General features: G+C 45.6%; 1 protein-coding gene across 5 annotated transcripts; it reads left to right on the forward strand.

The window, feature by feature from the left end:
- Window positions 1-627: 627 nt before the first annotated feature.
- ep300a (E1A binding protein p300 a) lies at window positions 628-23699 on the forward strand. 5 transcript variants are annotated; one of them, XM_050059212.1, is made up of 31 exons: window positions 628-1162; window positions 3089-3759; window positions 5446-5625; window positions 5994-6324; window positions 7175-7294; window positions 7680-7913; window positions 8310-8415; window positions 8565-8690; window positions 9293-9410; window positions 9707-9848; window positions 10548-10622; window positions 10820-10905; window positions 11141-11293; window positions 11868-12368; window positions 12681-13086; window positions 13237-13355; window positions 13684-13747; window positions 13914-14089; window positions 14946-15034; window positions 16191-16301; window positions 16577-16633; window positions 16751-16828; window positions 16946-17013; window positions 17209-17359; window positions 17667-17813; window positions 17949-18062; window positions 18188-18353; window positions 18526-18693; window positions 18829-18990; window positions 19170-19451; window positions 19598-23699. In XM_050059212.1, the coding sequence occupies exons 1-31, from the start codon at window positions 1069-1071 to the stop codon at window positions 22859-22861; spliced, it is 8559 nt and encodes a 2852-aa protein (XP_049915169.1). In that variant the 5' UTR covers window positions 628-1068; the 3' UTR covers window positions 22862-23699. The 5 variants fall into 5 exon arrangements, with proteins under 5 accessions (XP_049915169.1, XP_049915167.1, XP_049915170.1 ...); XM_050059210.1 differs by having other exon boundaries at window positions 629-1162; window positions 11862-12368; XM_050059213.1 differs by having other exon boundaries at window positions 629-1162; window positions 11862-12368; window positions 16221-16301.
- Window positions 23700-23870: the final 171 nt, after the last annotated feature.

Raw genomic sequence — 23870 nt, forward strand, 5'->3', positions numbered from 1 at the left:
TTGGTCCAAGAACAAGACAGGAAGAATATTTTTGATAACCAACTGAAGGAGTGAGAGTGATCATGGAGCCAATTTCAAGAGTCAACACCAGGACACTGAGAAAACTGCATTCCTCTCTGCTGTATGATAGAGGATTTACACATGTATGCATGGAGTCACTATGTTGCATATGAGAAAGCAAACAAATCAGAAATAAGGCAGACAGGATTGGGTATTTAATTTAATAAATGTCTGCTATTGAGGAGTCCAACAAGTCTCTCCAGTGATGCATTTAGTTGTCAGTGTTTGTAAATCACCCTTGGTGTGCTGCACTTAATGTCGTTTTGTTTTCTCCTTTTAAAAAGTGCTGGATGCAAAACTGATTAACAATTAGATTACTTGCATTTAAGATAACTGTTGAACATAATCCAACTTTAATCTTTGCAACTAAACCTCACAGAGGCAGAAACAAGATCAGGTTTCTTCATGGAAGAATTTCCTGATAAATAACTTTTTTTTCTTTTACATGCACAGCCCAGCGGATGAGCGTACTTTATCCACCATTGCAGCTCCACATTTGTCAGCTTTATTTTTTTTATTTGCATCCCCTCATCCTTACCCGCTGCCACCAGCAGCACCACCATCACTTCGCAGGCAAACAAGCCTTTTCTGCCCGACATTATCTCCATCCAGACTCCGCTGGAAAGGAGGTTGAAATGACGGATGCAACCATGGGGGAGAGACACGGGGACAGTTTATTTACATTGGAAGAGGCTGTGTAAGTTTAGAGGGAAGCCGCTGCCTGTGTCTCCTCTTTACTTTCACCGACCCCCTCCTCCTCCGCTGGCAGAAATTTATAAAGAACAAAAAATCCGACGAGGGAGGGAGGGGGGTTGATATACGCCGAGGCTGAAATCGAGAGGCGAACCCAGGGAAAGAGGAGTAATTTGTACACGGGACTTTCCCCCTCTTAGTCCCCCAAAAGGAGGGGGAAAAGTCGCAATATTGGAAACGAGAAGGAATGAGCTTCTAAGGGCGTGAAAACGTCTGCAATTGTGGATACTTTATATATTTTTATTTCGAAAAAATATGGCCGAGAACGTTCTGGACTCTGGCCCGCCTTCAGCCAAGAGGCCTAAACTCTCCTCTCCGGCACTTTCCGCCTCCGCCAGCGATGGAAATGGCAAGTATTGCTTTATGATATCATTTGTTACTGTGTTATTCGTTAAGTTTGTTATTTTTGGGCGGCTTGGGTTCACTTAAAAGGGGAAGAAGACGCGGGATTACTCTTCTGTTTTTGTCGTAGCTTGCTAATGTTAGCTTGCTAGTAGTGAGTGTGTGTCGGACGTGAGGAACAGCTCCCCCAGCTAGCTCGCATGCTAACAGCCATTTTAGCCGGAGGTAGCTCTGTTAGCCATTCGGCTAACGCTAGGCTAGCTAACCGAATGCGGGTCCTTTACTGACGGTCCCGTGTCTAATGGCTACTTCAGCCGGGCTGATAATAAGCCCCATGCCAAGCTAACTTATGATAAAGTTTTTTGTGTGTTACAGTTGTGCCCAATTGACAGTCAGCTACAGCTACCCCCCATTCTGTTATTTGAGTTTCAAGGTTTCAAGCGTCTAAAGCAATCTGTTGTGTTGCCCCATCATAACTCGGACCCTTTCCCAACTAATGTTAGCTACCGTTCATAGTGTTGGTGAAAGCAGAGGTTGCCGATGGCCAGGCTAGCCTTGTGGGATACACAATTTTAGGCCCACGGTCCCGACTAATTGTTAAGATCAAATTGGCATTGTTGATGTGTTTTTTTTGTGGATGTCGTGTGACAGCAGCTGGAGTAGTGGCCTGAGAGCCAAACTGTGGAGCATGGACAGCGCCATGTCCTGCCACTGCGATATCAACCAGCAAGTCAAGTTAGCAAGTAAAAAATTGCTCCAAGCACGAAATAATAAGCCAGGTCTCATCACTTGATCATTCATTTGACCACGAACAGCTGCATCTTGGACTGTCCACTCAGCTAATATTGACCGTGGCAGTCAGCATCTGTGCAAAGGGACTTTTATGGTTAAATCACCCAGACGGTGCACACATTCACGTTACCTTGCATGATATATTTTGAGGATCAGTGCAGTGCTATCAAGAAAGGGGTCTGTGCGTAAGGTATGCAATTTATTGCACTTTTTTTTTTATTGTCCTCCGTTATTATTTGTGACACTGCCATGCAGAGTGTTTATAGTTGAGTTGAGAAGTAAAAGCACGTGACAAATTGAGCAGATTGATATGAGAAATTGGTATAAGTTCTTGCATACTGTTACTCTGATTGTACCTTCAAAAAGCAGTTTGTAAATAGTGTTTGTTGCTGATAACTAATTTCTTAATTCTCAGATGTATATTATTAAAACTCAGGGCTGCAGATTGTTGTCATTGTAGATCAACCCATTGACATATTCACAATGAATTAAACAAAAGAATGGCAAATTACCACTGTAAGTGACAATTAGGACTTAATTAGATTCTGTATTTTGAAAAAATGGTCTTGATGTCCCTCATAAAAATAAATAAAGATAAATGACATGCATCATGTATCATATTTGTTTGCCTAAGCTGTGTGCATTTTAACACAGTGGATACAGACTGACACTGAATGTGCGTTCTACCGATATGGCTCCATTTTGTGGCGTTACTTATATGAAATGGTCCATTCGTCACCTTGTCTGTTCAAACCTGTCTTTGCAACATGTTGAATCATTTTACTGGTCAGGGATTCTCTGTGCAAGAAGGCCATGTGGGCGTGTGTGTTTGCATATGTGTTTGTGCACACATCTTCACACACACAAATCTCTGAATCTCACCTGTAGTTTAGTGCTCAGTTGTGTTGTGCCTGATGGCATGTTGTTAATTTCTGATGGGAGAAAATTGTCTCTAAACAGCTTTTATCACTTTTAATGTCAAGCATGCAATTGCATTTTCACTCAGTCATGCTGAAAAATGAAGGATTATACCAGCTTAACATGGCTGTGGCCTGTATTGTCTTCCTCTCACCTTTCCCGTCTTTCTCTCCCATCTCATTGACTCCCCCCTCCTAAACTTTGCATTTCTTCTCCATTTTAGATTTCGGCTCACTGTTTGACTTGGAGCATGATCTCCCAGACGAGCTCATCAGCTCCAATGAACCAGGCCTGGTCAATGGCGGGGATCTCAGCCAGTTGCACACCACTCTGGGAGGAGGACCTGCAGGGCTGGGTCCTGGAGGAGGCAGTGGAGGGGCAGGAGGACTGGGACTTGGACTTGGTCCTGGCGGGGGCCAGGATGCGGTGGCCAAGCACAAACAGCTTTCCGAGCTTTTGCGTTCAGGGGCACCCACCTCGGGCCAACAGGGGCACCAAGGAGCCATGGGCAGCCCAGGAGGCCCCACTGCCATGGGGCAACACTTGGCGAACATGAAGGCATCCCCTGGCCAGGGGCCTCCGCAGATGATGGGCCAGGGGCAGCAGCAGCACCTCTCCCCTCAGCAGCAGGCCAACATGATGCAGCAACAGAATGCTGCAGCTGGAATGATGGGTGGCATGAACAGGGCCATGATGGGAGCGCAGCAGAAAGGCAATAATGGACAGCAGCAGCCAGGCATGATTGGAAGCCAGGTGATGAATGGCTCCCCCAGGATGGGCTTTGGGAATCAGGGGATGGGTGGCAACAGCAACCTGTTGGCCGAGACCCTGCAGCAGCAAGGAGCTGGGGGCCAGGCTGGGATGAGAGGCCAGCAGCCTGGAGCAATGAACAAGGTAGGCACTCCTTCAATCATCGTGCTTTTCCTATGGACGTAGTTTAACATTGCATATGAACTGTTTCATTCATCTTTAAAATTCTGATAATATTTACGTTAAACAAGAAGGTTGTAAATGCCATAACAGGTAAAAATGAGATCCTGTATGTACACACAGTCAGTGTTGTTCTCCTCAATAGTCGTGTAGAACTCGCATTATCTTTCAGTCACTGCTCAAAAATGTTTACGACTGCCCAAAACCTTACTTTTGAAACAGAAACATGGACTAGTTTAAATATATAATTAGTAAAGGTGTCATTACTTATAATTTATCATTTAGTAAGTACAGTTGGTAACCGCTAATTTTGCACATAATTGTAGGTCAAGATCTTATGTTTATGTGCAAAACTTATTCACAAATTATATTTAGGCCTTAGCTTAACGTTTTCCTTTAATGTAAGCTACTTTTTTTGCAGGCTCTAGTTTGGCTCTTTACCCAGACAGAGATGCTTATTTTTTTATACAACCTCATTGTAGTGCTTTGGGTCCGTGACTATATCCATGTATTTCACAGCCATGAACAACACGTAGCACCCTCATGCTTGGCGTTAAAGTGGCAGAAAACTGCTCTGCCTCTGTGATTGACAGTCCCACAGGAGTGACAATAAAAATGTTGCAGTGGCAGGCTGCTGCCGCTACTGCTGCTGAATGAATGTGTTGGAGACACTGATGTTTGATTATGCCATAGAGATCTGAAGCTGTAAGAGGGGTTTCAGGTTAGGTATATGAAGCAGTTAAAGAAAAATGCAGTGGACCCGCTGAAGCTGATTGAAGGAATGAGGAGAAGAGGAAAGAGACGGGGATACTAATGAGGAATAGATCAGTGGTTTTTAAAAGAAAAGTTCAAATAACCCCCTCAGTGCACAGGAAGAAAAGAGGAACTACTCTTGTTGGATAGCTATTACACACTCTGCTGTTACTACTGTTGGCACGAAGGTTTGGTTGCAAAGGTTTTAATTACTTTTTTTAATTATATAATTAGACATTACCTGATGCTGTAAACTGGTTAACTGATTTAGAAGTACATTGTCTTTTTTCCTTAGTGAATAACTTAGTAGAAACTAAGTGCAAGTGGTAAAAAAAATTCTTTTGGGAGATGAAAATTTTGGCTTTGAATGAATTTTTCACTCTCGGAAACCTTTGGCAATCGGATGACGAGAAGCCCCAGGGGGCAATGGCCAATATTTCTGAAAGTCCAGTGTAGCAAGACTTCCTCTTCCATTTGGGCAAATCTTCATAAACAGATATCTGCGTATCAATGCAGATTTAAAAAAAACTAATATAAAGTTTAAGTGTCAGAGGATAGCTGACACTTGAAATTGCTTTCAACCAATGTGTTTCGCCTCTATACACATACTGTATACCTGAAGCTCAAACGTGATTAGTCAATTCTACTCAGATTACAAACAGAAACCAGAATACCTCCGATACCAAACTCTTGTCCCACTGCCAACAGATTCTGCACACGATTGATTCTGCAATGTGATCACTGATAACATCCATGAGATGTGGTTTCAACCACATAGTTAATTGTTGTCTTAGTTTACCTGATTTTCTACATCACTCTCTTCTAATCTTCATATGTCTTCATCATTCCCACTGACTCCCTGTCTCTCCTTGTTTTCCTTTTTTTTTTTATTCCTAGATGGGGATGATGGGGAACCCAGGGGGGCCTTTTGGAGGTCCATATGCAGGGCAGGGGAATCAAGGTCTGGGAGGCGCAGGGCTGGGCCCTCAGCTCCAGAACAAAGGTCCCATGGGCAACAGCCTGGCCCAGTTCAATGTGGACAAGAAGAACCAGCCCATGCAAGGAATGGCCGCCATGGTAGGGAACAAACACACTGAGAAAATGTTTGTGTACATGTGTTAGTTGCAAGTCTGAGTTGTTCTGCAATTCTTTTAACCAAGTTGACAGATTTAAGTATCAGCCCAAAGTGATTCCCTTATCTCTTCTCTGCTACCTTTTCTCCCCATCGCACTGCTGTTTTCCTGCTCTGTATTCCTGCTTTCTTTTCATTTACCTCACTCACCTCTTGTAAATTAAACGCTGCCTCCTGTCCTCTTAATCTGCTCTACCTCTCCACTCCCTACTCCCTGTTACCTTTTAACTTATCCCTTCCTATTTCCTATTTAATTACTACTCTTGTCTCACCCACGTCATCGTTTCTCATTCCCTCTCACTTCACTTGCCAGGGCTCCCAGCAGTCACAAACAGGTGTGGGCGGCCCCTCTAGTGCACCTGTGGGAGGCGCCCCAGGAATGGTGCCCAACGCTCAGGCAAGTCTGGTGGGTCCCGGTGCCCAGGTTTCTGCAGCATCTGCCGCTGCTGGAGCGCCGCCCACAGCTGACCCTGAGAAGCGCAAGCTAATCCAGCAGCAACTGGTGCTCCTGCTTCATGCACACAAGTGCCAGCGGCGGGAGCAGGCCAACGGTGAGGTCCGGCAGTGCAACCTGCCCCACTGCCGCACAATGAAGAACGTCCTCAACCACATGACTCACTGCCAGGCTGGCAAGTCTTGTCAGGGTGAGTCGAAGGGATGCTGCATGCTCCTGCACTCAGTGGATAGCTATGATGCATCCCTGTGTTTGACAAGCAGGCTCTTGACAGACACATTTGTGTAATAAAGGATATCACAGAGTTGTGATCAATCTCAGTCATCCTATATTTATCCAGTTAACAAATATTGTTTAATAGTGTTTGTACATCATTGCTATAGAACTCCATTGTTGCCTAAAAAACTGATTTGAACATATGGAAGCCAGTTGACATATTCCTTTGTTAGAATCGCCATGGCCAATGTAGTTTATTCTGAAACAACACTGATTATTGTGATTAACTTTCTATAGAGTTGCTCTATCTGCGGCAGATGTCACTGTGCATGCTCAGAGATGAGGTACGGTGTTGACACAGATTTGATTTCTGAGGTTGACAAGCTGAGAGAAATTAACTTCACTGGCTGTACCCCTCCTAATGAAGGAATATTTCACCCATTGCAACGGTATAGCTCTCAGGCACATGATGCAGGAGGCATAAGCTGTATAAGGTTGTGGCTGCACGGACCATACTTATTGTGAGTTTGTTTTCGGCTGTATAAGGTTGTGGCTGCACGGACCATACTTATTGTGAGTTTGTTTTCGGTAGTACTAAGAAGATAAAATAACGCCAGTATTAGATTAACTTTGTTACAGTTTTCTGTGTCTTATTGACTCGGCAACTCTTTGTAGGCAACAGGCAGGCATCTCTAATTTAATTAATGAATTTTTTTTCCATGACCTCACTTTTTTTCATTCTCTTTCTCCTGCCTCCTCCCCCTCCCTCATACACCTCTGTATTCCCCAAATCTTCCTGCATCTCTGCCCATTTTCATCCTCAGTTGCCCACTGTGCATCATCGAGGCAGATCATCTCCCATTGGAAGAACTGCACGCGGCATGACTGTCCTGTGTGCCTGCCGCTGAAGAATGCAGGGGACAAGAGGAACCCGCAGTGTGAGTGTCTGTATCTGACCAAACAACGTTATACATTCCTTTTCTTCACACTACATTGTACACCTTAATGATAAAATCATACTATGCTATTGTTAGGTCATCATCGTTTTTACTGACGTTGTGATGTGTTATTGCAAGTATATTGATATAGACAGATAATGCTAATATTGTTAAGCCTCAGTCTGTGCTGGATTTGAACCTGAGACCTTGACAGTATAGTGAGCTAAACATTATCTGTGGTGTACTTAACGATAATAAGATTTGCGGCATGCTTTTTGGCTGTTTTGCCTAATTATTCAGCCACAGGGATTTCTCATGCTTTGTTTTTTTTATATTCTCTTGAGCAGATCAGATGTATTATTAACACTCTCCTCTCGTTATGTCCTCACAGCTCTACTCGGTGCAACAGCTGCAGGTCTGGGCAGCTCTCTTGGGGCAGTACCTGGTGGCCAACCAAGTGCTCCCAGCCTCAATCCGCCGAGTCAGATTGACCCCAGCTCCATAGAAAGAGCCTACGCAGCCCTGGGCCTCACCTACCAGGGCAACCAGATCCAAGCTCAGACTGGCCAGCCCAATATGTCCAACCAAGGCTTGCAGGCTGGCATGAGGCCTCTGAACCCAATGGGTGAGTTAGGCTGCATGTTTACCTGCTTCACTCTTGAGAAAGAAATGCTTAATCTTGTTTCTAATAGCACTGAGAGCTTAGAATTTTACTGGAGCCAGCATAAGAATTTTAAACATGTATAAAAAGAGAAATAAGTAGAGCGTTAGATGCTACAAGTGGCCTTCAGTATTGTCAGAAGGAACTCTGAAAAGTGCCTGCCTGAAGTATCTTTCAAAGGGCTCCAACTAAAAAAAAAAAAAGTAGCCCTGTAGATGCTGTCTGATTAGCACCTAAAGATTGTGCTTTTGATGCCATGTGGCGTGAAGACATTACATATATCCAAGGTATATGACTGTTTTTATTAGTAGGGGAACACAAGAAATTCAACTTATAAGGTCTTGTCTTTTCCGTGTGTAGGTGGGAATCCTATGGGAGTCAATGGAGGTGTGGGAGCTTCCCCTCAGAGTCAACAAGCCAGCCTGTTGCAGGATACCATGATGCACCTCAATGTGAACAGCCAAGGGTAAGAAGGAACACATACGTGCCATTTGGCAGATACCTTGATTAGAAGCATCCATCATGGCTACATCAGACCAGGGCAGACACACGTCTGTCTTGTTTTTTTTTAAAGAAATTAATCATTAAAATTATGCCTCTCTCTCTCTCTCCCAGTCTGATGAATGATGCTGGTGGGGTTGGCTCCATGCCCACAGCAGGCCCTCCCTCTGCCTCAGGCATGAGGAAAAGCTGGCATGAGGACATCACGCAGGACCTACGAAACCACTTGGTACACAAACTGTAAGTATTAAAGACGAACTACACACTACAATTTTGTTTGCACCGTACTTTTAATCATATTCTCGTTAGCGTATTATGTTATTACAAATTATCTTTCGAACAATACGCACATTGTGTGTATAAGAATCACTAGTATGAGTGTAGACAGTGGCAGACACTTGTATGTGTCTGCTTGGATTTGACAGTTCGGTTAAGCTGGTTGACCGAAACCCCAGTTTGTGTCTCTTACACATAGCTGCTAGTATTGTTAGCAAGCTTTCTTAAGCACTGGCGGAGAGACGATGTCATACATGAATGAGAAATGTACTTTTCTTCAGTGGCAGGCCATAACATTCACTACAGTAAACACCCGTGCTATGACTTTGCGCTGGCACTTTCCCAAAGACTCATGCACACTCACTAGGTAGTGCCCCTTGTAGTAGAGCTGCTAGCTGAGCTACAACACAGGTAACCACGCAGAAATGCTCTCAAAGGGACTAAAAAAGACATATAGTGTTAAAGTAATACTTTGTCTGACGCAGAAGGTAACAATTTAATTTTTCATCTCCTACCTCCTTTCCTCCTGTTTTGCTTACGTTGTCTGTTTGTTCTCCCACCCACAGTGTCCAGGCCATCTTTCCGACTCCAGATCCTGCTGCTCTCAAGGACCGGCGAATGGAGAACTTGGTGGCCTATGCCAGAAAGGTTGAGGGAGACATGTATGAGTCAGCAAACAGTAGAGTAAGTTTCTCTCTCCTTTAGCTCAGTGTGCTACTCAGAAACAAAAACATTGTTGGGTGTAGGTGAAAACCTTGAGGGTATGAGCTGGACTGGTGAATTACTGTTGTTACTCGTTGAAGCCCTTCCTGTGTGTTATTCTGTTGATAACTTGGAAGTCCTACAAAAGTTTTTTCATTGAAGTTTTATTTCAACATTAGACAGTCATAAGTTTATTTTTTTCTATACCGCTCCTCCATGTTCGAGACGTTTACCCCCCCAGCAGCATTTTCCTTACTTTGTCACCCTCTTTTCGACAGGCTGAGTACTATCATCTGCTAGCGGAGAAGATCTACAAAATCCAGAAGGAGCTGGAGGAGAAGAGGAGGACCCGTCTCCAGAAGCAGGGTCTGGGCCTCGGGCCTGCCGGCATGGGTCAGCCCCCAACTGGACTGCCTCCAAGTGAGTGGCCATGCAGCATAATGGAGATCTGGATGAGCTCATGTTACGCTGGGCTGCACGCATTCATGTGAATGATAATTTAATCCAGCAGAATGTGACATTCGGACATTTTAGCATCGCTTTGTATCTCTTACCTCATGGTTTAAGATTGAAGTAAGTAATGCTGTGTGACTGCAGGATTATTTGTATCACATTGTATTATCTTGATGTTCTGTTTTTGGATGGACTTGCCCATAGTTTGCTTATTGGACAGTTTTGATATCATCCAGCATGGTTGGAAAATGTTAGAGCTGAGAAGGGGATTAACTGGATCCCATTTTTTCTTCTGTTACTTTGGCCATGCATTACACCTTTTCCAGTGTTTTCTCACAGTTTGTCACGCTTGGGCCTCCGAGTAGAGTAGCTTGTGTCAGTCTTTGTCTTGAATTGGTTCAGATTTTACACACATTATTAATCAGTTGCCCCACAGATCTTTTTAAAAAGCTTCAAACTGCATTACCAGGTGTCTCTGTTTAATTATTTCAAAGTGCCCCTTATCTTTTCTGACTTAAAAAAAAAAAAAAAAAAAAAAAACAGAAAAAAGGATTTAACATTTTGTTTGTGCAAACTTCCCACACGTGGAGGGCATTTGCATTTCTCCCTCTCTCCTGTGCACAGATGACAGCTTGATTTTTCATTCTCCTGTCTCTGTTTTTACAGACGGTCCCCTCCCTGACCCATCAATGGTGCGACCAGCTGGACCTAATCAGATGGTCAACAGGATGCAAGGCCCAGGTAAAGAACCAATAGGGCCACCAGGGCACACCGCATGACCCAAAGTCTGACACAAAGTCGTATTTTGACATGTCACTTTTACACAACATGGAAGCTGCACTGGCACGGCAACTATTTATGAACAAAATACAATATGTAGTGTGGTTTCCATATGGAATATTATGTCGTGTGTCATAACAGTCTCTGTGTTTTGTCAGGTATGAATCAGTTCAATCAGATAGGCATGCAGTCTATGGGCCAGAGATCCACGCCTCCTCTCCCCATAGGAGCACCTGGCAACCAGGTCAGTACTGAACACTCCCCATGTATGACAGTTTTGTTTTTAATGTATCCCTAAACACAATTAAGAATTTACTTCCTTGTACCGTTTGACATAGTGGCTATAAGAGTGTGTTGTTTGAAAGTTTTTTTTAGCATAGAGAAAATTAATTATAAACTAGCTTACAAAAATGTTACTTTGGCAGAAAAGGTTGTGTAGGCATTTTTAACCCCTGCCAATGCTCCTTGACACCTTTTAGATGGGGATGGTCGGACCCAGGATGGGGCAGCCTAATGTCAACCAGCTGCAGAACCAGTATCTGTCCCAGGGACAGTTTCCTGGCTCAGGACCAGGAGTTGGAGCAGCTCAGCCTGGGATGGCTCAGCCTGGCGTACCGGCAGGCATGGCACAGGTAAGGTGGCCTAAGTTAATTTTCCTGTTAGTCAGAGTTTTATTAATAAGGGATGTGTGGCAAATTACACTCAAGTCTTTACCGAGGACTGAGGTTTATCCTGAAGCATAAACATTAGTTTTGTCTTAAGCATTTGGTATGATAGGAAAGATTGTGAGGATGCAACTACAGTGCAATCAGTAGATTTTATCTTTAGGTCTCATAAAGTGTCTGAGTGTACATTCTAAAGTTGGAGGGTGGTAGATGCTAGTGTAAAATGCAACACTCGACTCCTTAATAAGTCCTGTGCCATCAGAGACCAGGACTCCAGCTTAGGGACCGTTTAGGACAGGACCCTCTGGCTCAGGAATACATTCATAAATTAAGTGTTCTGAAAAAATCCTGTGTAAATGTAAATAAAAAGCACCCATAGTAAAAAAAAAAAAAAATGCCTAAAATGAAACCACTGGTCTTAAAAGTGATGTCATACATTAAGTTCTTCTTGAACCACAGCTTTTATTGACCCTCTTCCTGTGCACCCTTCCTGTCTGTGACCCTTCTCTTCACTCTCATCCTCCTCTTTCCTAAGACACAGATGGGCACTCCTCCCTCGCTTCCAGTTGCTAGTCCTCTAGCACAGCCAGGTTCAGCCAGTGGTCCCAGTGGCGTCTCCACAGTGGGGCCCATGGGTCCTCAGAGCGTGGGTGGTGCAGGTCCCAACTCAGCTGTCGGAGCCCCCGCTTCCTCAATGACTCCATCTAACACAAACCAGCAACCCAACTCCATCCCCCATTTAGCAGCCATGCGTGGCTCACCCTCCCCTGCTCACAGCCGGTCCCCCGCCCACAGCCGATCTCCTACTCCTCACCAAACACCCCCGAGACTAGCCGGGTCCCAGACCCCACAGCCTCACACCCCTAACGCACCACAGCTGGGTCCACCTTCAGCCCCCCAGCAGAACCAGCTCGGTCAGGGCCCCGGCTCTAACAAGCCCATCCAGCAGCAGCATATGGGGCCGGCTGGTTCAACCACTCCATCTCATCCCGGATTGGCCTCCAGCTCGACGCCGCACGGTGCTCAGCTGCCACGCACTCCGGTCAGTGTGATTTAGCATATTACCTACTTATTTCATTGATACTGTATCAGTAACTCATGTCTCATTATGTAAAATTTATTTTAACCTGTTGCTTCCCCATGTATTACCTGGTCTTTACCATGAGACCAAACATTTTATCCTTGCCTCAGTTAGGATTAAACTGTGCATCCTTGGTGTCTTGATTTGTCCCATGCTTCACCTTTTTAGCTACTCAAAACCTTCCATCTCGTCAGAGTATCCTGTCTTGTTGGCCTTCATGCATCACTTTGTCATAATCACAATTTCCATGCTCATTTCTATGTCTCTCTGTAGTTGTCCCAAAAGGGTTCATTCCCAGCGGACAGTCAGGCCCTGACTCCAGCCTCTGTCAGCAGTCTGGACACTTCCTCCCAGCAACCACAGTCGAACGCCTCAGCCACCAACCTCGACCCCAAGATGGAGGTCAAGCAGCAGGATGAGGAGGAGGAGAGCGACACCGGCAGCTGCTCCAAAGGAGGGAAGCTCAGCAACCTCAAAACAGAGGAAAAGCCTGTGAAATTAGAGCTGAAAAAGGAGGAGTGTACCGGAGAGGGAGGTAAAGGGGTTCCCATGGACACATCGGCAACAACGCCGACATCGGGTGTCAAGACAGAAGACAGGAAACCGGAGGTAAAGAAGGAGGTGAAAGAGGAAGAGGAGTCTTCGGAGGCAGCTACACCAGTTCCAGTGAAAAAGAAGAGTAAGTAGAACTTCTGATCTTACATCTCCTTATGAGTAATAATCGATTCAAATTGGGTGTTTTCTTTTTTTGTGATGGAATCCAAAGGGAGGGGAAATTTTCCGATTACTCTTTCATCCCATTCTCTTCTCTCATCTGTATTTCTTCCAGTCTTCAAGCCAGAGGAGCTTCGTCAGGCCCTGATGCCCACACTCGAGTCTCTCTACAGACAAGATCCAGAGTCTCTGCCCTTCAGAATGCCTGTAGACCCACAACTGCTGTGCATACCTGTATGTATCCCCGCTGATGTCGAGATGTATAAATTCCTCTCCCTTGTATCAACTGCCTTGTCCCTGTTGGTGTTCACCATGTCACTGAGTGTATTCTTCTTGCTTGTTTAGTTGAAACTGTCATGGTTTTTACTGTCTTTGGTGTAGTTCCCTCGCTTTAAGAATTTGAACAGAAATCCTACAGCTCTTGACTGCTGTTGCTTGTGGTGTATTTACCAGGATGTAGTTTCCATATGTTTTGCTTTATTTGTGTGTATGATTTACTCAGAAAACTGGGCCAAACATTTTAACTGCTCAATGTAAACACATGCCCTTTTTGTTCTTGCAGGACTACTTTGATATTGTGAAGAACCCAATGGATTTGTCTACTATCAAACGCAAACTGGATACAGGTTAGTACATGCTGCTTATTATTACAAGTTTTGGTCATTCCTGTGTTCTGTCTCTATTTTATTTGACATGGCTTTTTCTTACCCGTTTAATAGGAGATGCTCCAATGCGGCAGCTGCCTTTAGTTTGGAAAGTTTCCTCATTTCATGCTTTGTGTTTTGGTTGTAGGTCAGTACCAGGATCCCTGGCAGTATGTGGATGACATCTGGCTCATGTTCAACAACGCCTGGCTGTACAACCGCAAAACATCCAGGGTGTACAAGTACTGCTCCAAGCTGGCCGAGGTTTTCGAGCAGGAGATTGATCCCGTCATGCAGAGCCTTGGCTACTGCTGTGGGAGGAAGGTGAGACAGAGTGATGGATGGGTTGAAATGGAAATGTATGTTGGTGAGGGGCAATAGTGTAAAAATTGAGGAGAAAGTCTTGATGTTGAGATGCTCAAGGGTAAGAAGGAATGTTGGATGAAATCAGTCAGTTTTTTTTCTGTATAGGACCACTCTATTCACCACATTAAGTCTTTACTTGATAAAGTTAGAGGCTGAATGATGACACCAAAAAGGTTTTAATTTCCCCAGGTTTCAAATGTCCAAAGTTTTAAAAGTAGCTTCATTTGTTTTGGGCAACACGTAGCATGTCATTTATTTTAACTTCAGTGTATGACGTTGTGTACGTCATGAGAATGTGACTGGATAAGATGGTGTGTATGAATGTTGTATGTTTAAGATGCAGAAATTAACTCCCATCATTCACATCTGAAAATGGAAGTGGTGAAGTGGGTTCATAGCTAAATTTGGCCTTGGGCATGCCGACGCCATATCACGTTTCAGCTCTCATTAGACTCTGCTATTTTTGGTTTTGCAGACAAATAACAAAAGTGATTGGCCCTTATTATGAAAGGCTAGCTGAAAGGTTACCTCTGACAATGAGACAAAGCAGAGGAATTTTTTTTAACATTTCTTTAGCTATAATAACTTTTTTATAACAAAACTAAGCTGGTGATTCATAAACTACATGTCATGTTTGACTAGGTTTGTTGTATCACATGCAGTAGCAGTTAAGGTGAACTACCACTGGAAGCCTAGAGAGATCTTATTCATATTGTGTACGTTTGATTAGCTGAGGGGCTGTGACTTAAGTTACCGTTGTTGATGGTCAAGAAATTAATGTTGTTTTTTTCTTGTTTTTGTTTCTGCCCATCAGCTGGAGTTCTCTCCTCAGACACTGTGCTGCTACGGAAAGCAGCTGTGCACTATTCCCAGAGATGCTGCTTACTTCAGCTACCAGAACAGGTATGGAGGGAGTGAAACGCCCATGTATTAAAGGGTGGAGAGGCAACTAGATGGATGGATGGGTCAGTAAAAGAGGAAGGCATTATAGAAGAGATAAACTGGATAAAGAGACTATCTATAGTGTGCATCTGATTAATTATGTTTCCCCAAATGCTTCCCTTCACCTCATGTTCCCCGTTTTTATACCTCCGTGTGGTGCCTAATGCACTGGCATTTTAACAGTCGGTCCTTTCTTCTCACATTCTTTAAGTTGTTCTTGGTGTCTTTAAACTTACCTATAAATAACACCTCAACACAGAATGTTTGAAAAGGTATTTGTCAGTGTTTAAAGAAAAGGCTGCACAGACAAAGCAAAGAAAATATCATGTTTCTGAAGTGCTATTTGTGCTTTTGCATGAAATTATCTTGTAAACGGTCTCACAGCACCCTGAACTGGCATTTTTCTTTTTGGAGGAAGCAGCAATAATGCAAGTTTTCTTACTGCTCTTTCAACATGGGGTTTGGTTCCTTGCAGACTCCACTCAACATCTTTTTGATTCTTCCTGTCAGTTTTTTCTTTTTACACACCCATGAAAACCTTACTAGAATGTGAAAGGACCGAGTTTAAAATGAACTGCTTGAATGGATGAACAGCTGAGCAGCTGTCTGTGCTTACTTCATATTTGTTCAGTGTCTGTATTACGTCCTGTGCTGCCACTTCCTGCTCCAGTTCCCTTTTCACGTTTAGCTCCCGTTGATTCTGCTCCTGCTCTGTTAGCTGTGATGGTGCTTGTTGTTGTTGCTCATCCTCTCATGTCCAAATTGCTAATCTGTGCTTTGCCTCGGCTCTCTGCTGTGTGTTGTCTTGGATGTTCGTCTCGTCTTGTCCCTGGTCCATTTGACCTGTCTGTCCTCCCTTCCGATGGCTGTGACATCAACATTGGCTTGCTTTTGCCTTGAACAACCATGCACTTCCAAACCCATCCCCCCCCGTCTCCTTCACCCTCACCCCTCAAAATCATGACTGGCTGTTGCGATGACGACTTCCTGCTGTCCTGCGCTCCCACTTCCTGCTTGCCCCGCTTGTGGCACCCTGCCTTGCCCATGTCCTGTACCAATTGGTGACTGCCCTCCCGTGCGCTGTCTGTGATTGACTGTGCTGCGGGGAATGGTGTAGTTCACCAAAATTTGGGCTTATTGCTGACAGGTACCACTTCTGCGAGAAGTGCTTCAACGAGATCCAGGGAGAGACGGTTTCCCTGGGCGACGACCCCACCCAGCCACAGACGTGAGTATGAACCTGAAAATGAGCATAATATGTTCCCTTCAAATGTTCTATTTGAAAAGTGATCGTCCTGACATTTTAAAACCTAGTACTGCCTTTTCATGAACTATCTCTGGTCATCTTCCAGCCACATTCTTGATAATATTAGCTACGTGATTTTTTTTTAAAATCTTATTTTACAGCAGCCTGTACTCAACAGTTCTGTTATTGTTGCTGTATATTGACAATTGCCTCTTGTTGTTCTACATATCGTCATACTCTGTCTTAATTGATTTCAGATCGATTAACAAGGAGCAGTTTGAAAAGAAGAAGAACGACACACTGGACCCTGAGCTGTAAGTTAACTGCTCGTCAAAAGTCAAATATTAGCACCTGGGAAAGAAGATTAAACCAAATTTGTTTTAAGGACTTCAGTATGTAATTTGCCTCCTCATCTCTGTCCCCCTTTCCAGGCTTGTTGAATGTATGGACTGTGGGCGCAGGATGCATCAGATTTGTGTCTTGCACCATGAAACAATCTGGCCCTCAGGGTGAGCACTAATTTCTCATTTCAGTTGTTCCCAGAGTTTCTGAGGAATGTCTAAGGTAGTTTGCTAAATATTGTTTTGATGTTATCCAACTGATTCAACGGACTTTTTTTTCCACAGTTTTGTATGTGACGGCTGCTTAAAGAAGACAAACAAAACCAGGAAAGAGAACAAATACTCTGCCAAACGTAAGTGGCCACGCTTCTTGTGGTTTTATCCTGATGTTTTGTTTTCTATTCATATGAGACTGCTGTCACATATTAATCCCATATGGTCACCATATACATATTTGGATTATTTCTTGTAGCTTATTTTTTCTCTCTGCTGTTTTTACCAGCCGTCAAGTTAACTAAACTAAAACAAAAAAATCTTTGCCCATACAGGGTTGCCTCAGACGAAATTGGGCAGTTACCTAGAGGTGAGGGTAAATGACTTCCTCAAGCGTCAGATCCACCCTGAGGCTGGAGAAGTCTTTATTCGCGTTGTCCACGTCTCCGACAAAGTGGTGGAGGTCAAACCAGGCATGAAGTCCAGGTACAAAAACAAGACACATTGCTGAACTTCAGAGTGAACGAACTAATTTTTCTCTTCCCATCAAGATTTGGAGATGCCAGTCTTATTTGCTCACAGCCACATTTGTGTGTGAAATATATTAACAGATTTTGCTGTATTTTTTGTTTATTTTCTTTACAGAATTTTAAAGAATTTAGTGCAAATATATAGAAGAAATGTATCTGTACTCAGAAGCTAACAAAATGATCGGGTTTATTAGTGAAGATTTTTCTATTTTACAATCAGTAAGTTTAGATTTGTGTTTTTTCTTTCTCCTTTTTGTCTACAGATTTGTGGACAGCGGAGAGATGTCAGAGTCTTTCCCATACAGGACAAAAGCCCTTTTTGCATTTGAGGACATTGACGGAGCAGACGTCTGCTTCTTTGGTATGCATGTTCAAGAGTATGGATCTGACTGCCCTCAGCCCAACCAGAGGTAAGGACAATATCACTATGTTAGAGACATTGTTTTTCTTTCTCATGAAAAGGGAATCATTTTTTTAAAAGATCAATTTCAGATTGTATTTCAGCTGTTGTGATACATTAACATGTCCTTTTTCCACCCACTCAGGCGAGTATACATCTCCTACCTGGACAGTGTACACTTCTTCCGGCCTCGCTGTCTAAGAACTGCCGTCTACCATGAAATCCTCATTGGCTACTTGGAATATGTCAGGAAGCTGGGGTAAGTTCTGCTGCTCAAAGAAAACATTTATTTTGGTATCTGAACGCTTGTCCTGTCACAAAACTTACTTAAGTCTTTAAATGAATTTTGCTTATTATGTACGTTCTCTCGTGTGTCCTCCTCAGCTACACCACTGGGCACATCTGGGCCTGTCCACCAAGTGAAGGGGACGACTACATCTTCCACTGTCACCCTGCAGATCAGAAGATCCCAAAGCCCAAACGCCTCCAGGAGTGGTACAAGAAGATGTTAGACAAAGCTGTGGCAGAGAGGATAGTGCACGATTACAAGGTTAGAGGCAGTATTCATCTTTATTCTTGTACGTGTTGGAGGAATGGTCATTTTGAGATTCAGTGTTTGAGACCTTTTCTTTTACAAGCATGTCATGGTATAGCTGACAGTATTGACTGAATGGATCCCATCCATGCAAAAGATTAACTTATTTTCCAATGTGGCCCAACAGGATATCTTCAAGCAGGCGACAGAGGATCGTTTGACCAGTGCGAAGGAGTTGCCTTACTTTGAGGGCGACTTTTGGCCCAATGTGCTGGAGGAGAGCATCAAAGAGCTGGAGCAGGAGGAAGAGGAGAGGAAAAGGGAGGAGAACAGCACTTCCAATGAGAGCATTGATGTAAGAATGCTGTGATGAGTCTATACATATTAAGACTATATATGTCGCTGTGCGGGAGAGGGGTGAAAGAAATGGCATTATGAAGAAAGGTTTCTCGTCAGGTGATTGCTTATATTTTGCTTCTTTCTTGTGCAGGACACGAAAGGTGACAGTAAAAATGCAAAGAAGAAGAACAACAAGAAGACGAGCAAGAATAAGAGCAGCCTGAGCAGAGCCAATAAGAAGAAGCCAGGGATGCCCAATGTCTCCAACGACCTTTCACAGAAACTCTATGCCACTATGGAAAAACACAAAGAGGTATGGGAAAAAAAAAATATATATGAATGATATATATATATATATCATCACTCTCAAGCAACTTACTGAAGGAGTGGAGTGAGAGGACTGGAAATATTGACTTCATTTTTCAGATTTTACTCTGAGTTCAAAAAGCTGAATATGTTTTAATCTGTTTGCCCCTCTTTTTCCTGTCCTAGGTGTTCTTTGTGATCCGGCTGATTGCAGCACCAATGGCAAATGCCTTGCCCCCTATATCAGACCCGGATCCCCTGATGGCATGCGACCTCATGGATGGTCGTGATGCCTTTCTGACATTGGCCCGAGACAAACACCTGGAGTTCAGCTCGCTGAGGAGGTCCATGTGGAGCTCTATGTGCATGTTGGTGGAGTTGCATAACCAAAGCCAAGACCGCTTCGTCTACACTTGTAATGAGTGCAAGCACCACGTGGAGACTCGTTTCCACTGTACCGTCTGTGAGGTGAGTTGGGGAAGAGTTGTTTGGCTGGGTCTGCTTTATGGTAACAATTGATAATAAAAGATGATATTTGAGTTACTGGATTTATTATGTTAATATAAAACCTGCTGCATGTCACCACTAAACCTGTCACTTATCCATCCCTACAGGATTACGACCTGTGCATCACATGTTACAACACTAAGGGCCACGTCCACAAGATGGAGAAGTTAGGCCTTGGTTTGGATGATGAGAGCAGCAACCAGGCAGCCGCAACCACTCAGAGCCCTGGAGACTCTCGTCGCCTCAGCATCCAGCGCTGCATCCAGTCCCTCGTCCACGCCTGCCAGTGTCGAAACGCAAACTGCTCTCTGCCGTCCTGCCAGAAGATGAAACGCGTTGTTCAGCACACAAAAAGCTGCAAGAGAAAAACCAACGGTGGCTGCCCCATTTGCAAGCAGCTTATCGCATTGTGTTGCTACCATGCTAAGCACTGTCAGGAGAACAAGTGCCCAGTTCCGTTCTGCCTAAACATCAAGCACAAGCTCCGCCAGCAGCAGCTGCAGCACAGACTCCAGCAAGCTCAGATGCTAAGAAGGAGGATGGCCAGCATGCAGAGAGTGGGCCAGCCTGCTCCTGGAGGAGCTCCTGGGGGCAATGGCCTGCCTTCTCCAGGAGCCAACAATGGAGCAACTGGTCCTGGTACTCCTACATCTGTAGGCACGCAGCCTCCCACCCCACAGACACCCACTCAGGCGAACATGCCTGCACTTCCTCAGCAACAGGGAGTCGGGATGGGTGGAATGGGGGGAATGGGAACCCCAGGCCAACAGCAGCAGGTTCAGCAGCAGGGTGGTGCCATCCCCCCTCAACACCATCTTCATCAGTTTCAGCCAGTGGCTGGAGGAGGTGGAGGGGGGATGATGAACTCTCCTCAGCAGCAGATGGTGCCTCAGCTCCAGCAGCAGCCTCCTAATGTCCAGCAGCAGCAGCACCCTGGTGGTTTGCCTCCATACAACCCCAGACCACCTGGGGCTTCTCCTCTCCACCAGTCCCTGGGCAAACCTGGACTGGGTCCAGCCACACCACCCCAGCAGCAGCAACAACCCAGCCAGGGCCAGGGGTCCATGCAAGGCCAGCAGCAAGGGCCCCCTCTGGCTGCTGTAGAGACAGCCCTAAAAATCCAGCGTCTAGCAGAGACCCAGAGACAGATGGCTCAGGCCCAGGCTCAAGCCCAGATACGTGGCTTGGGACAGGGGGGCATGATACCCTCACATCCTCACCACCAGAACCCCCAGGCCCAGATGGGCATGCCCCACATTGGGGCCCAGGGCATGCCCCCTCAGGCTCAGGGAGTTGTTGGCAGGACTATGTTAGACCCACAGCAGCAGGGAATGCTGGCGGGGATGCAGCAAGGTGGCCCTCAGTCACAGCTGCCACCACAAGTGCAGCAGCAGCTCCAGCAAGTCCAGCAGGCAGGTGGTGGACAACTTCAGCCAGCAAACCAGCAGTGGGGTGCTGGCGGACCAGCCATGAACTCACAACAAAGGCCAGGCATGATGGGTCACATGGCACCACAGCAGCAGCCAGCAGTCGCTCAGCAACAGCAGCAGCCAATGAATCAGCAACAGCCGCAACCAGGAAACCGCGGGCTGATGCAGGTAATGGGTGTATCAGGCGGGGCAGCAGGGGCACCCAATCCAATAGCAGCTGCAGCTGCAGCTGCATCAGGAAACCTTCCACAGGCAGCACTACAAGACCTCCTGAGAACACTGCGGTCTCCAAGCTCACCCCTCCAACAGCAGCAAGTCCTCAACATCCTGCGCTCCAACCCCACCCTTATGGCTGCTTTTATCAGGCAGAGAGCAGCCAGGTATCAGGGTGGTCAGGGTGGCCCTGGAGGACCAGGAGGGCCTCCACAAGCGGGCCCTGGAGGTGTGAGGTTCCAAGGGGCTGCTGGAGTGCTTTCTGGTGTAGGAGGGCCCGGGCCTAACCAGCTTGCTAACATGGATGGACAACAGCAGGTTAATGTGAACCAGCCAGGCCAGCCAGGGATGAACATGACTCAGGGTGGAGCAGGGGGAGGGAACATGCCCACCATGGCTCAGATTCAGCAGTTACAACAGCAACAACAACAACAACAACAACAGCAGCGACCAATGTTGCCTGGGAATCTACAGCAACAGCAAATGGCTGCATTACAGCAGCAGCAGCAACAACAACAACAGCAGCAGCAGGGAGCAATGCAAGCAGGGCAACAAGGCAACATTACCAACATGACCCCGCAGTTCAGAGAGCTGTTGTTGAGAAGACACCTGCAGCAGCAGCAGCAACAACAACAACAACAGCAGCAGCAGCAGCAACAGCAGCAGCAGCAACAACAACAGATGGGAAACCATGGGCAGTTCCAGCAGGCTCAAGGACTCCAGCAGCAGCAGCCAGGCCAGCAAGGTTTCATGCAGCCTGGCCAGGGAGGGCAAGGGATACCCCCTTCCCAACCTCAGTCTGGAGGTGGAGGCGGTCCCCAGCAGCAGCAGGGAGGACCACAGGGTGGGCCAGGACAGCTAGGTCAGCAGCAAAACTACCCCAACTCCATGTCACAAGTAGCTGCAGCGATCCAGCAAAGGCTCCAGCATCAGATGCAGATGCAGCAACAACAACAGCAGCAGCAGCAGCAGCAGAATTCAATGGGTGGGCTTCAAGGACAAGACGGAGGGCCCGGTGGAGGTACTGGAGGACCAGGAGGACCCCCGCTCCAACCTGGACAAGGCGGACCAGGGCAGGGGCAGCAGCAGCAAGGTGGAGGAGGTGGCGGGCCTCCACTGCAGCAGACGTCCCAAGGTATGCTTCATCCGAACATCCACCAGAGGCTCCTGCAGCAGCAGCATCTTGGTGGGGGCTCTCCAGCCCAGCACAGCAGTCCCATGAGTCCCCAACAGCAGCTGGCGCAGTCCCCCCACCCCCACCTCCAAGGACAGGGAGGACTTGGTCCTGCCGGGTCGCTCAGCAGTCAGGTCAGGTCGCCTCAGCCCTCGCCAAGGCCGCAGTCACAACCTCCCCACTCCAGCCCGTCCCCACGCATGCAGCCCTCCTCCCAACCTCAGCCTCAGCCCTCACCTCACCGCATCTCCCCGCAGACCCAGACCGGCTCACCCCACCCAGGTCATCTTGGCCAACATCACCCCAGTATGGCGCCGCCCCAACCTCCACAACCCCAGCAGCAAGCGTTATCTCAGCAGCAGCCGGGTAACTCTGTAGATCCTGGGCAGTTCAGCTCAGACCAGAACTCCATCATGTCCCAGCTGAGCGGGATGACAGGGATGCACGGCGTACAGGGGGGACAGTCGGACATGTTGGGCGGGAATAATAACAGCAGCGACAACAACCAGGAGCTGGGGACGAACATTAACCACAGCAGTTTAGACCTTATGTAGCCTTGACTCCATACTGTCTCTCTGTCTTGATGCTCTGATCAGTCGCCCCAAATGACAAACTGCCATGAAAGGAGAGCGAGGCGGGGACTACTGCTTTGGGGTTTTAGAAGTTTTTATTTTTTATTTAAATATTTTTGTGATGTATAAATAAGAACTGAAGCTTCCTTCCTATGGGAGATGCAACATAAATCTTAGAAGTCAATAAATGAATAAATTAAAACAATGGTAAGTTATTGCTGTTAATATATATCTATATATTTTTGCCAATTGTGTACAAAAAGGTGGAAGGGCAGTGTTTCAGGTTGAAGATATTTCTTCCTTAGTCTATGACACAATATTTTTGGGGACTGAGAATTTTGCCTTTTTATGAATATTTTTAAGATTTTAAATGTGGCTAAAAATTAAAAGTGAGTTGACACGATGTACCTTTTTTTTTTTAATTGTTTTTGTTTTCCTCCTCAAATACCCAGTCATAATTGTATCTATTTTGCAGAGAGTTAAGTATATTTTATTTCTGAATTTATTCTTATTTTTTTCTCCCTCAATGGATTGTAATACAAGCATCAACATATCTTCTGTTACAGGAATCTTTTTCTGGACAGTTTTCACAGCAATGTACATTTTACAGCGACTGCAACAATTCACATATATAGAATTTATTTTATACGATGAGGTGGGTGGGAGGGTGCGTTCAATGCAGTTTGAGTTTGACAGGTTTCCTAGTTGTTTTTGTTTGTTTTTGACAGGGTTTATAGGTTGGAATTAAAACCTCAACAGTGTTTCGGGGAGCGGGTGACACTGACCGTGGGTTTGGTCATATTTGTATGTTGCCAGATCCGCAGAACAAATCGTTGGGCCACCTCTCCATCCTCCATCTTCAGTTCTTCTATGAATGTGCACACCTTTCTTACCCTCACCCCCACCCTCCCCTTGCAGGAAACGGAGGGATGAACTGTTGATGTCCGATCATCTAGCTTCTGTTTCAAGCTGGCCGATGTTAAAAGGTTGT

The sequence above is a fragment of the Epinephelus moara genome, chromosome 13 (genome assembly GCF_006386435.1).
Source record: "Epinephelus moara isolate mb chromosome 13, YSFRI_EMoa_1.0, whole genome shotgun sequence".
In the NCBI taxonomy this organism is placed as follows: Eukaryota; Metazoa; Chordata; class Actinopteri; order Perciformes; family Serranidae; genus Epinephelus; species Epinephelus moara.